Source organism: Oncorhynchus clarkii, chromosome 21 (assembly GCF_045791955.1).
Source record: "Oncorhynchus clarkii lewisi isolate Uvic-CL-2024 chromosome 21, UVic_Ocla_1.0, whole genome shotgun sequence".
In the NCBI taxonomy this organism is placed as follows: domain Eukaryota; kingdom Metazoa; phylum Chordata; class Actinopteri; order Salmoniformes; family Salmonidae; genus Oncorhynchus; species Oncorhynchus clarkii.
Window position 1 is genome coordinate 43,619,382 of NC_092167.1, and position 14,525 is coordinate 43,633,906.

The window sequence follows — 14,525 nt, forward strand, 5'->3', positions numbered from 1 at the left end:
TCTCCATTCTGATCCACCTCTCCACTTCTTTCTTCTCCTTCTCTCATCCCTCCTATAACCTGTTCCTGTAGTGGTTTGATGGAGGAAAAAGAGAAAAACACATCTCCCTTTGAATTCATTGGAGGTGAGAAAGTCCAGTTAATCCCAGATGAAATTAGATTTTTTCCCCTCCCCCATAAACTAATGTCCAATTCATAGAGAGGAAGACAGTATCTGTATCTGTTCTGTATCAGGAACGCCAGTCAGACCTGTTTGCTTCAAACAGTCAAACAGCTTCAAACAGTCTGGTGGCCCCTCGCTTTTTCTCTCTCTTTCTCTCAATCTCTCTGGTTTGCCAGTCCCTCTCGGTCTTTCTTTAATTCTCTCTCTGGCTTTGCAAATTTGGCTCTTCTTTCCAGTCACTGTCTCTCTCTGAGGAAATGTGCCTGACAGAACTTCAGTCCTCTAACCAAACAGGATGTTTGTTGATATGGATGATTGACCAGGAAATGATCGACAGACCAGTGGAACTGGATGTAAGGAGTTAGCCCAAATGGACCCCACTGTTTGTAACCCATGCACAGGCTCTACATGACGGCAGGGACATTTAAGAATTGATCTTGGCTGAGCTCACTGAAGCAAAGTTGTCCTGAAGAGACCTTTACCACCGTTAGGAAGAACATTGGGCTGTGTGTAACTGCTCACGGTGAATCCCCCCCCCATCTTCTCCATGAATCCCCCCCGCCCCATCTTCTCCATGAATCCCCCCGCCCCATCTTCTCCATGAATCCCCCCCATCTTCTCTATGAATCCCCCCGCCCCATCTTCTCCATGAACCCCCCCCCATCTTCTCCATGAATCCGCCCCCCCATCTTCTCCATGAATCCGCCCCCCCATCTTCTCCATGAATCCCCCCCATCTTCTCCATGAATCCCCCCCGCCCCATCTTCTCCATGAATCCCCCGCCCCATCTTCTCCATGAATCCCCCCCCCCATCTTCTCCATGAATCCCCCCCCATCTTCTCCATGAATCCCCCCCCCATCTTCTCCATGAATCCCCCCCGCCCCATCTTCTCCATGAACCCCCCCCCCCCCTCATCTTCTCCATGAATATATGTATGAATCCGGCCGTGAGCAAGTGTGTGTGTGCGTGTTCTAATAATCCCGTGTCCCCATGCAGCGCCCGGTGCGTGTGCATGCAAGCTCGGTGTCATATCCGATCAGCGTCTGGGTGAGGTCTTGTTAGGTCCACTCCTACTCACACACATCTTCGCTCACTGTAATACACGCTGGGGTGTGACTCGGACACTGTAATACACGCTGGGGTGTGACTCGGACACTAATACACGCTGGGGTGTGACTCGGACACTGTAATACACGCTGGGGTGTGACTCGGACACTGTAATACACGCTGGGGTGTGACTCGGACACTGTAATACACGCTGGGGTGTGACTCGGACAGTAATACACGCTGGGGTGTGACTCGGACACTGTAATACACGCTGGGGTGTGACTCGGACACTAATACATGCTGGGGTGTGACTCGGACACTAATACACGCTGGGGTGTGACTCGGACACTGTAATACACGCTGGGGTGTGACTCGGACAGTAATACACGCTGGGGTGTGACTCGGACACTAATACACGCTGGGGTGTGACTCGGACAGTAATACACGCTGGGGTGTGACTCGGACAGTAATACACGCTGGGGTGTGACTCGGACACTAATACACGCTGGGGTGTGACTCGGACACCAATACATGCTGGGGTGTGACTCGGACACTAATACACGCTGGGGTGTGACTCGGACACTAATACGCGCTGGGGTGTGACTCGGACACTAATACACGCTGGGGTGTGACTCGGACACTAATACACGCTGGGGTGTGAATCGGACACTGTAATACACGCTGGGGTGTGACTCGGACACTAATACACGCTGGGGTGTGAATCGGACACTAATACACGCTGGTGTGTGACTCGGACACTGTAATACAAGCTGGGGTGTGACTCGGACACTGTAATACACGCTGGGGTGTGACTGCGACACTGTAATACACGCTGGGGTGTGACTCGGACACTAATACACGCTGGGGTGTGAATCGGACACTAATGCACGCTGGGGTGTGACTCGGACACTAATACACGCTGGGGTGTGACTCGGACACTAATACACGCTGGGGTGTGACTCGGACACTAATACACGCTGGGGTGTGACTCGGACACTGTAATACACGCTGGGGTGTGACTCGGACACTGTAATACACGCTGGGGTGTGACTCGGACACTAATACACGCTGGGGTGTGACTCGGACACTAATACACGCTGGGGTGTGACTGGGACACTGTAATACACGCTGGGGTGTGACTCGGACACTAATACACGCTGGGGTGTGACTCGGACACTAATACACGCTGGGGTGTGACTCGGACACTAATACACGCTGGGGTGTGACTCGGACACTGTAATACACGCTGGGGTGTGACTCGGACACTGTAATACACGCTGGGGTGTGACTCGGACACTAATACACGCTGGGGTGTGACTCGGACACTAATACACGCTGGGGTGTGACTGGGACACTGTAATACACGCTGGGGTGTGACTCGGACACTAATACACGCTGGGGTGTGACTCGGACACTAATACACGCTGGGGTGTGACTGGGACACTGTAATACACGCTGGGGTGTGACTCGGACACTAATACACGCTGGGGTGTGACTCGGACACTGTAATACACGCTGGGGTGTGACTCGGACAGTAATACACGCTGGGGTGTGACTCGGGCACTAATACACGCTGGGGTGTGACTCGGACACTAATACACGCTGGGGTGTGACTCGGACACTGTAATACACGCTGGGGTGTGACTCGGACACTAATACACGCTGGGGTGTGACTCGGACACTGTAATACATGCTGGGGTGTGACTCGGACACTGTAATGCACGCTGGGGTGTGACTCGGACACTAATACACGCTGGGGTGTGACTCGGACACTGTTATACACGCTGGGGTGTGACTCGGACACTGTAATACACGCTGGGGTGTGACTGGGACACTGTAATACACGCTGGGGTGTGACTCGGACACTAATACACGCTGGGGTGTGACTCGGACACTAATACACGCTGGGGTGTGACTCAGACACTAATACACGCTGGGGTGTGACTCGGACACTAATACACGCTGGGGTGTGACTCGGACACTAATACACGCTGGGGTGTGACTCGGACACTGTAATACACGCTGGGGTGTGACTCGGTCACTAATACACGCTGGGGTGTGACTCGGACACTAATACACGCTGGGGTGTGAATCGGACACTAATACACGCTGGGGTGTGAATCGGACACTATAATACACGCTGGGGTGTGACTCGGACACTAATACACGCTGGGGTGTGAATCGGACACTATAATACATGCTGGGGTGTGACTCGGACACTAATACACGCTGGGGTGTGACTCGGACAGTAATACACGCTGGGGTGTGACTCGGACACTAATACACGCTGGGGTGTGACTCGGACACTGTAATACACGCTGGGGTGTGACTCGGACACTGTAATACACGCTGGGGTGTGACTCGGACACTGTAATACACGCTGGGGTGTGACTCGGACACTAATACACGCTGGGGTGTGACTCGGACACTGCAATACACGCTGGGGTGTGACTCGGACACTGTAATACACGCTGGGGTGTGACTCGGACACTAATACACGCTAGGGTGTGACTCGGACACTGTAATACACGCTGGGGTGTGACTCGGACACTGCATTCACTCTGCAAAAGACATTACTCAATACAGAACTCTGGGGACCAGTAGAGGATAGCAGTGTATCACTATGATTCAAATGAATCGGAGCCAGATATTCAGAGGGCTGTTTACTAAATAACAACCATGACACAAGGTTCTTTGGAAGAAAATAAACAGAAAATCCTCAGGGAATGGTGTTGATGACATATACAGGAAGAAATTAGTGGCTAACAAAGGAAGTGACACAAAAAAAATGATGCATTTAAGCTTCACTCAGGTTCATGTGAATATGCATGCGGATTGCAAATCAGCTTCTTAAAAGGCTATATTTTCTACATCTTTCTAGATATCACTTGCATAATAAATAATAATTATGTGTATTCAGAAAATGAAGATATACTAGCTAAACGCAGTGAGATCACAACACTATCCCAGAAGGTTCTGAGTTATCCTTCTCCATTGTTAGTCTGTTGCCTGCGCTCCTTCCTTGAAGGACATGAGTCGCCTCCACTGTAAGGTGTATCAGTCCAGGTCCGGATGGAATTCATAAAGGAATGATTTTCTCTATCTTCCACCTCATCCGCCTGCAGGGTAGGAAAACATGGTATTTCTACCCCACCGTCTTGAGCACAGAAAAATAAAATGGAGGCCTTTCACCTGTTTTCTTACATAAATCTCCTCAAAAGCTCATACAGTCCAGTCAGTTATTTTGATGCAACGGCATTGACCTCGTTTTGGAGGTAACGTCAAACATGCGCAGAGCCTTCTTCAACGACACAGCTTCTGTTCTCTGTGTGGACTAGTTCCTACTAGTGCTCCAAAACAGCGTTACACATTGACATACAGCAGGAAATCAAGAATTCTGTGAATTCAAAATGGTGGTGTAACATGAGATTATCCATATTTATTAAGCAAAAACAAGTTAAATGTCTTTAAAAGACTGACTGTCTGTCTACAGTACAGCAACCAACCACACCCAAGCTGCCAACTAATGACTACTTCACATCTGCTACACACACATCTCCCTTGCTGTGTGGTGAGTTGTGAAAGTGGGGTTGTGTGACCACTCTGCTGTCTCCTTCAACTTGTTGGCTCTGCACTGGGCTCCAGACTGCCTCTTGGAATTTGACTTTTTGGGTTGTTGTTTGGGCAGGATCTTGCCTCCCTTGGTCTTACTGGGACAGGAGGGAGAGAGCAAGTTCAGACACACTCACACAGGCAAACACAATCCACACAAACCCTCAGAGAAACACGCCATTTAGGGTGTGTAACCAAACTGTACTGACATGGGTAGAGCTGGGAGCAGACAGTAGTTTGGTGCCAGCCCTGTCTGTCCGTTTCTGTGTTTCTCTGTGTGCTGTGTCTGGGTATATGAAGTACAGTAAACTCAATTCTTACTGGTCCTCTGTCTTTGAGGTGACAGGCTCTGCGTTTGTGCTTCAAGCTACCACAGTTGTAGCAGCCTTCCAGACCTGGGCTGTTCCCACATGGGTGGTCCCGGAGGGCACAGCGGCCACAGGGCTGGCAGTGACGCCAGGCTGGGGAGGGGGAGAGATGCCAGTCAAACCGTCACTCAACCCAAACCATGAACATCGGGGTTTGGCAGTGTTAGCAGTCTAGGAGATACTCACATGGTTTCACACACTTCTGACACTCTTAGCAATACTTTCCCTGCTTCCCATCCTGAACAAAGAGAGAAGATAACTGAAAGTCTGTTGTGAAAAGTGATATCGCAGCACATGCACCTCTCATTCAACGGCAACGTAGCCAATTATTTCAAGTTAAAACTGTTGCGACATGACTTTTTCAGCCTGCCGCGGGGAAAGACATACCTTCGAAGGGCACACGTTGCATTTAACACAACGCTTGTTCTCAGACCACACATCTCTCTCACAGACTTCTCAGAATCTAAGAGAAGCAAAGACCAAGACAGACCAATCAAATGTAATCTCTTCAGAATTCCAATTCCAATCTATTTATAATATATATATATTTTATCCCACCAAAATTAATCATTTTTAAACTGACCAATAAGACGATCTAGATTTTCCATGTTCCATTTAGGATGACATCTTAATATGATTAGATTACTGTAATAGGCAATTGGCTCATGTGCAACATGGAATAGTGGGTTGTACCTGTACCCCTCCTCTTTAGGGAGGATGATGTCCGGTGGTGTCAGGTTGGTGTGTGTACCTGTACCCCTCCTCTTTAGGGAGGATGATGTCTGGTGGTGTCAGGTTGGTGTGTGTACCTGTACCCCTCCTCTTTAGGGAGGATGATGTCTGGTGGTGTCAGGTTGGTGTGTGTACCTGTACCCCTCCTCTTTAGGGAGGATGATGTCTGGTGGTGTCAGGTTGGTGTGTGTACCTGTACCCCTCCTCTTTAGGGAGGATGATATCTTGTGGTGTTAGGTTGGTGAACAGGCGGACAGCTTACAGTCCGTCTTTCCATGTTTGTAGAGGGGATGGTTCTCATAGTCCACCTAGGAGAACAACAATGAGTCCGTTTGGTGGTGGAAGGACTACCCAGTGAGTCCCTTTGGTGATGGAAGGACTACCCAGTGAGTCTGTTTGGTGGTGGAAGGACTACCCAGTGAGTCTGTTTGGTGGTAGAAGGACTACCCAGTGAGTCTGTTTGGTGGTGGAAGGACTACCCAGTGAGTCTGTTTGGTGGTGGAAGGACTACCCAGTGAGTCCCTTTGGTGATGGAAGGACTACCCAGTGAGTCTGTTTGGTGGTGGAAGGACTACCCAGTGAGTCTGTTTGGTGGTAGAAGGACTACCCAGTGAGTCTGTTTGGTGGTAGAAGGACTACCCAGTGAGTCTGTTTGGTGGTGGAAGGACTACCCAGTGAGTCTGTTTGGTGGTGGAAGGACTACCCAGTGAGTCTGTTTGGTGGTGGAAGGACTACACAGTGAGTCTGTTTGGTGGTGGAAGGACTACCCAGTGAGTCTGTTTGGTGGTGGAAGGACTACCCAGTGAGTCTGTTTGGTGGTGGAAGGACTACCCAGTGAGTCCGTTTGGTGGTGGAAGGACTACCCAGTGAGTCTGTTTGGTGGTGGAAGGACTACCCAGTGAGTCCGTTTGGTGGTGGAAGGACTACCCAGTGAGTCCGTTTGGTGGTAGAAGGACTACACAGTGAGTCTGTTTGGTGGTGGAAGGACTACCCAGTGAGTCCGTTTGGTGGTGGAAGGACTACCCAGTGAGTCCGTTTGGTGGTAGAAGGACTACACAGTGAGTCTGTTTGGTGGTGGAAGGACTACCCAGTGAGTCCGTTTGGTGGTGGAAGGACTACCCAGTGAGTCCGTTTGGTGGTAGAAGGACTACCCAGTGAGTCTGTTTGGTGGTGGAAGGACTACCCAGTGAGTCTGTTTGGTGGTGGAAGGACTACCCAGTGAGTCCGTTTGGTGGTAGAAGGACTACCCAGTGAGTCTGTTTGGTGGTGGAAGGACTACCCAGTGAGTCTGTTTGGTGGTAGAAGGACTACATATAGTAAAACAAAGTAAGTAGCCTTGTCTGAGCCAGAACGCCCATAGTCCAGGAGCCTATCTCCAGTTTCTGTAGTGGGAGGCAGCTTGATGTACAAGTACACCCCCTGGACAGGACGCTAGTCTACCACAAGGCCTTACCCACAATCTGTAATGCTGAGTGACAAGCAGAGAGACATCGGGTATACATACAGTACATTATAGTAAATGCACATTATTATCAATCATTATCTTTTACTAATGTACACATGTCAAGCTGTGCTCCTAAGATTAGCCGATACGTCTGAATACAACTGGCTTGCCTGGTAGTCTAGCATGGTGAAAGAGGGGATGCACTCCAGGATACGCAGTTCAAAGTTCAAAGAAGTATGGGAAGCTCCAAACCATGGGCATCTATCTCCACATTGTTCTCTGGAGAAACACACACACAAAAATAATAATATATAAATAATGAAATCAGGTTATGGATTTAAGTCCTTCATTTCTACTTATAAATATCTGGGAACATCTATGTCAATGTTTTGAATAGGAAAATGCATTGTGTTTTTAATAATTAATCCAATCGATTGGCATTTCCTTTATTTCATTAGCGGAGACAAATTAGTTAAATGAAACGCTAACTGGAGGTCTGCAGTTTCCTCTACGTTTCTGAGATTTGGGGGAAACTGTGGGCCAGAGGCTTCACCAGGCCCCTGAATGGAGGGTCAGACACCATGATCACTTTCTCCTCACTGAGGAAGGCTTGGACGACCCGCTCGCTGCCTGTCTAAAAACATTACATGGAACTTAATACTCATAAAAATAAAATGAAAAAAGGATCAAGTCTTTGGATAAAGGAATTTCAAGACAATCATGAGGTTTAAACTTTAACCTCTCCTCTAAAGAAGTGGTGTTTGAACATGTTGAATTTCAAGACAATCACAAGGTTTAAACTTTAACCTCTCCTCTAAAGAAGTGGTGGTTGAACATGTTGCAGTGACATAACTTGTCATAAAACTAAGCCTATCTGGAACAGACAAAAACAAGATTTCCACATGACATCTGCTAGTGCTTTCATTAAATCCTTCATTCTGTGTAACGTAGGATCACTATGAGCCTGGAGGATTAGGGTGGGACCGTCACGACAGCTGGCCTCCTCCTGTACTTAACAGGAAGTCCACGGGTTTGTATGGGTGTGATCTATACATTTCCAATCTTGGTAAGATAATCAGTGAAGGGCACTTGAGCAACAGTAAGACTCACTCACACAAACACACAGGACTCAGCTTGTTACTCGACACCACACCCTTGCTGGTGTTCAGTCTGACACATTCCTTGCAGACACGCACAGAGAACGGATGAGACATAGGAACAGAGTGAGTATAAACACACATACAGCCCATAAACATACATTAGGCTATACCAATAGTGATTCGTTTGGGATTGTCGGGCACAGAACTAATTTCCTTAAAGCTGCAGGAGGGTTTATGATTAAATAACAGAAGGCATTGGTAAACTTGAGTCAAGAATTCCTTTCAATGAAATGCATTGAGCTATAGGATGCATTAATACATTCTGCTATCCTGCAATTAGCCTAGCTACCCTGCTAAATATATATTTTACTAAGTTGTAGCAGTACCTGTATTTTGAAAACGTTTGACTAAGTTGTGCAAGGGTTTATCATAATGGAGCCTGGAGAGAGTTTCAACAGACAAGCCTCTCGAGACTGCAGCATACCAGCCTCTTAAAACCAGAGGAACTAGCTCGCTTACGAAATACAATCACACAGCCATCACATTTGTTAGATTGAATTCTGAATTCACCTCCAAATGTCAACCACATCTTGAATGAAGGAGATTATCAAAGCCCAGTGGTAGGGAATAGATTCAAGTGTGTCTAAGTTGATGTGACTACCACTTTCTTAGCGATGGCAGATAAGGACCTAATAACCGATGACCAGAGACAGGAAGTGTCCCCTGGCTCTTTGCTCTCAGTCCAGAGTGGTGCTCTGGATCCCCTTGTAGAATATCAGGCAGTGCTACAGGATGGCACTCTCTCACTGGTCCCCCTCGACAGTCACGCTACTGGAGAGGGGGTGGTTCAGCCGTACCCTCGCTCCCCAAAGCTGCTCCGCAAGGTGGCTGCATCCAGAAATCTCTCTGAGGTAAATGTTATGATAGTAACCGCTACTAGTCCTGTTACCAATGATTCCCTGGTGGTAAAATGTCTAGTATTTCACCTTTATTTAAACAAGACTGTCTCATTTGCACTAGCTAATTGGAAACCAATCGATTCAAAATCAATCGTCATAAGCAGTGACTGAGAATCAATCAGCAGTAATTGAGAAAACCATCAATGAGAGTTTCACTCTGTGTTGTCCTCTCAAACCCCATCTGTGCTGTAGGAGCAGCTGTCTAGACGCCTGGAGGAACTGCAGTCAGAAAGAACCAGAACTAAGGCCCACATTCAATCTCTGAAGAAACGCAAGGCTGATCTCTCTGTGAGTACAACACTGCCTCCCTATGGTCCATAAGTGCCACTGCAGCCAAGGGCAACACAACCCATAGAGAATTCTCTCCATATTTCCTAACCTTGCATTGGTAACGTAGACTGGCTGAAATAATGGATTAGAATGAGAGACGTGATTTTTCTTACTCATAACACATCAAGTTCCCTAGCGTTGGTGCCAGTCTGCTAAATAATTTGTCATTGTCAAGACGAACGACATAGAAGTTGGCTCAGAAACAGACTTGCATCTAAGCTATGGGTTCCCCTTAACTTCACAATTTCCTCACCTCTCATGAAGAGGAGCACAGAGGTGATGAAGCACCAGGTGAGGGAGAGGGTCGAGGGCATGAGGGCCGCCCTGCAGAGAGACCAGCAGGCCATGATGGACTCTCTGGAGCTGGACCGCATAGAGACCAGCGCCAGACTAGACCATGTCCTGAAGGGCTGGGACCAGCACCTAGGACAGGTCCAGAGGAGCATCACCACTACCCAGAAATCCCTGGGGCAGACTTGGACAGGGGGCGATAAACAGGTCTGATTTTAGATACTTCAGATTAACCACATGTCGGCTAACAGGAGTTATGACATTTCAACAAATCTGTGTACTCCGTTTTACAGAATCATCCTGACAGTCTCAGGTAAAAACAAATATAAAACAATACTCTAACTTCTCTCATTTGCTTACCTTGAGATGTTATGACTAGGCTTTTTTTGATGAAAATGTATAGGAACTCTGGGATTGGGATAAGTCCATGTGGAACTGTCTGTCCCCCTGTAGCCATAAGAAGCCAGATGCTTCCGAAGCAGAGATCCGGCTGAACGAAGAGAGGTTTGAGAAGCTTCTGAAAACCCTACGCTCCTTCTACAAGGACCTGAAGGCCCAGCTTCAGAGGAAGACACTGTTGCTGGGTAACAAACGTTATGTCTGCTTATCCATCTAGCCACAGAGGCTATGATCAAATCTCTACATGGTAACATCTCTACTCTGGATCGAGGTAGGATTTTGGGGGAAAAGGGGTGGTCACAGATACAGAAAGGGTTTCTGTTTTTATCCGTTTGCAGATTCTTTCCCAGTGATGATGGACAGGCAGACCTGCCATAGCAAGATCACAGTGACGGGAGAAGGACGAGGCATGTGCTTCTCTGACTTCGCCCAGTCTTCTCCAGAGCACCCTCTCCAGTTCGACAAGGTCTGCTGTGCCCTGGGCTCTGTCGCCGTGACAACGGGCCAACGCTACTGGGAGGCCGACGTCCGCTGCTGCTCCGCCTGGGCTGTGGGCGTGGCCTACGGCTGCTTGGACAGGAAGGGGCGCGACAAAGGCGCCAAGCTGGGGCGGAACAGAAACTCGTGGTGTGTGGAGCTCAGGCATGGCCGTCTCTCTGCCTGGCACAACGACAGGCACGTGTCATGCTCCGCAAGCGGGCGAGGGGTGCCAGGTAGGGTGGGCGTGTGGGTGCACTACGAGAAGGGAAAGCTGGCGTTCTACGATGCCGAGACTATGAAGGTCCTGCAGGAGTTCTCTGCAGCCCTGACGACCGTGTTTGATAGGGTGCATCATCAGTTCACTGAGCCCCTGTACCCTGCGTTCTGCTTCCTAAGACCATCAGAGGGACAGGTGTGGCCCAGCCATATGGAGATACGGGACATCAACACTCCCATAGCGATCCATAAATGTCAATAAGCATTGTTCGATACGCACTGTCACGTACTATTCAAAGTGTGTGCTCTACTCTCAACTCATTTCTATGCTGGTTTTGTTCACTCATAGCAAATGTTCATCTGAACAATGCATTGTGTGACCTTGTCAAATAAAACTGACCTGAAGTTTACAGCCAGTAGCAGACTTGTCATGGGGTCACCTTTACCTTCCTGGTTTCTTAGCTTGATCAGCTCATAGAGTCTAGAAGAAACAGTGAAATAAACAATCACACATAATAACAAACAATCCCGGAAACACTTAACATTGTAATATAGAACGTCTGTACTTATAATTATTGGCTATGATGCTTTTGATGGATATATTTAAAAACACAACAAGACAAATCACAACTCAAAGAGCGTAACAAAGCACTTGAATCTAACCTAAAAAAAACAGATCATGATCAGTAGGCACGAAATGGAAGAAAAGACTCTGGAAAGGCATGAAGCAGGAGGTACTATGTGGACCTAACTTGCAAAACATTTGGCTCTAATTAATATAACTCCTGTTTAAACAACACGCCAGACAGGAAGTCCAAATCAAAGCCCTCACCTGGGCGTCCCGACATAGAGAACCTTCCTGTATCCTGATTGGCGATGTTATCCAACAGGAAGTGACAGCTGTGGTCGGCAAACAGGTACTGGGCGTTACTCTTCTTGTTCTCCAAGGGTTTCAGCATCAGACTGGGCCTCCTCACCCGGGCCTCTGTGACGTCATTAGCCTGCGACATCTTGTGAGGGGCGTGGCCTTCCCATTCTCCCGTTAGGAAGAGGAGCTGACAGTCCATGCAGAACTTCATTCCTAGGGGGAGAGCGAGGAACTTTTAAAACCTGGATTGGAAGAAAGAAACAAAACAACCATTGTTTTAATTGGAAGAATATTATGTAGAGGTGGTGCGAAGAACTATCAAGTGAAATACTCAATATATGATCTGTCTGGCAACGTATCAAAGGAACTTAAGATTTGTTTTATTGAACCTTTATTTAACTAGGCAAGTCAGTTAACAACACATTCTCATTTAACAATGACGGCCTAGCCCGGCCAAACCCTCCCCTAAACCGGACGACGCTGGACCAATTGTGCGCCGCCCTATGGGACTCCCAATCACGGCCGGTTGTGATACAGCCTGGGATCGAACCAGGGTCTGTACTGATGCCTCTAGCACTGAGTTGCAGTGCCTTAGATCGCTGCGCCACTCGGGAGCTTACAGTAGGACTGTTATCCACGGAACTATACTGTTCCACCTCTAACATGGAACGGAATAGTTCCGATGATAGAGTCCCACAACACGTCTGGACAGGTGTAGGATATTTACCTGGAGCAGTACTCCTGATTGGTGGAAGTTGGCATCTTTGACCGGTTCACCTCCTCTTGGGCCCTAAGCCTGGCCTCAGACACCTACAACACAAACAGACATGTCACACGCCTGGTGAAAACAAGGGAGTGTAGTTAGATACTCTATATGTGCACAAACAAGGACTTTCGAGAAGGCAGAGGCATTAATTAGGCTTCCATCAAAGGAATTGTAGGCTATTGTAGGCGTCATTTTGGCCAATTTATTTGGTTGTTGTTTTGTCTATAGTTTGTCTGTCTTTGTATAGTACACTTAATTTGTATAGAGGGCACTATAAGTTGGGTGACTGGTCATGTCAAAGGTGAACAGGAAGTGGGGATGCACAGGCAGCGATGGAAGAGGAAGCGAGACAACCCAATGTCTGCTTGTTTTTTTCCGGGTTCAATGAAAGTCAACTGGAGGATCTCAATTGCATAGTACTCGCATCTTCTCTCCTTCTCAAAACCCATTGGATGAAAAAGCTAGAGGTCCTCCCCCTCTGACCTCAAAGAGATTTTGAAACGGAGGCAATGAGAGCACGGGAGGAGTATGCAAATTTGATGATCCTATTGAACTAAGTAGACCAGACCCAGCAGCTTTTGCATTGGTGTCTATGGGAGACACTCAGTTAAGCCCGGAACTGATTTTTTTTTTTTTTTTTTTTTTTTTTTAACGGTAAAAGGCCTAAGTAAACGATCTTAACGTATCCACCATCTTAGGCACAGATATGGAGAGCATACAGTCAAGAGAACAGCTATGCATTTCAGAAACTGCGATAAAGCTCTTACCATTAACACATTGGAACTATGATATGCGCCTACTGTAATTATATCTGGCTGTATGGAAATGTTGCTAGCTACATGTTTATATGTGCTGCTAATAAATGGACAAAAGCTGTTTGTTTTGCACGCGTTTGTGAACATTTCCAATCCCACCTGTGCTAGAGTGACCATCACTGGAACGGTCTATATAATAGGCCCACTATATTTGCCAGGGGATACAAAAAGATAACTCGCTCACCTTTTCATCTTCCCACTGAAAGAAGGTGCATTATTTTCTGTCTCTGCACGCTGATCGCCATAATGTTGGACCTGCATTGGTCAACAGCATCAGCATACATCACCGAATAACTCTCATTCAGATGTAAGATACAACGAAACATAATATAGCAAGCTTTGGACCGTCGTTAGCTAGCTAGTATTCATATCATACTGTAGCTGGATTCATATGGCCCTTTCCCTAAAACCTAAAGCTAGCTAACTGGCAAATAGGTGTTGTTTTTGTCGCACTGCTTTGCTTTATCTTGGCCAAGTCTCAGTTGTAAATGAGAACTTGTTCTCAACTGGCTTACCTGGTTAAATAAAAAATAACTTTACTATCATTCAGCCGTAGCTTCACGTTACTTACCGTGTTCACAAGATGGTGCCTTTTTTGTCTCATGAAGAACAATCTATTCCAAATTCGTCTTCATCTGATCCTTTCAATTGAAGTAGAAATATGAGGTTATTTATGTTTTTTTTGTTGTTTTTTTTTAAATATGAGGTTACGATGAACACTGTATCCAGTGTTTCACGTGCAACTTAGTTACAACATTGTATAGTGTATTTGTTTTCATCTGGACAAAACGGTTGTAGTAAACAAGATGAGGCTGTTATTTGACCACCAGGAGCCACTAACAGCTCATGAAAATCCTAAAACCTTGAATAGCGCTTTACAGCAGGCCTGAACTGTACTGTTCTGTTTTGTACTTCATACGCAGTGTTTAAATGTA

General features: G+C 47.2%; 1 protein-coding gene and 1 pseudogene across 1 annotated transcript; one reads left to right on the forward strand and one right to left on the reverse strand.

Moving 5' to 3' along the window:
- Nucleotides 1–2,684: 2,684 nt before the first annotated feature.
- On the reverse strand, nt 2,685–13,864 carry LOC139379232 (rRNA N(6)-adenosine-methyltransferase ZCCHC4-like; annotated as a pseudogene).
- LOC139379082 (E3 ubiquitin-protein ligase TRIM62) lies at nt 8,451–11,919 on the forward strand. The gene is made up of 7 exons (XM_071121869.1): nt 8,451–8,589; nt 9,139–9,377; nt 9,618–9,713; nt 10,020–10,253; nt 10,340–10,359; nt 10,500–10,630; nt 10,784–11,919. Exons 2-7 carry the CDS (start codon nt 9,141–9,143, stop codon nt 11,401–11,403), a joined length of 1,338 nt encoding a protein of 445 aa, XP_070977970.1. The 5' UTR covers nt 8,451–8,589; nt 9,139–9,140; the 3' UTR covers nt 11,404–11,919.
- Nucleotides 13,865–14,525: the final 661 nt, after the last annotated feature.

Coding starts and splice junctions, on each gene's coding strand:
- LOC139379082 (XM_071121869.1), top strand. CDS start 9,141: ATGGCAGATAAGGACCTAATAACCGATGACCAGAGACAGGAAGTGTCC. Junction 9,378..9,617: donor CATCCAGAAATCTCTCTGAG/GTAAATGTTATG, acceptor TCTGTGCTGTAG/GAGCAGCTGTCTAGACGCCT. Junction 10,360..10,499: donor AATCATCCTGACAGTCTCAG/GTAAAAACAAAT, acceptor GTCCCCCTGTAG/CCATAAGAAGCCAGATGCTT.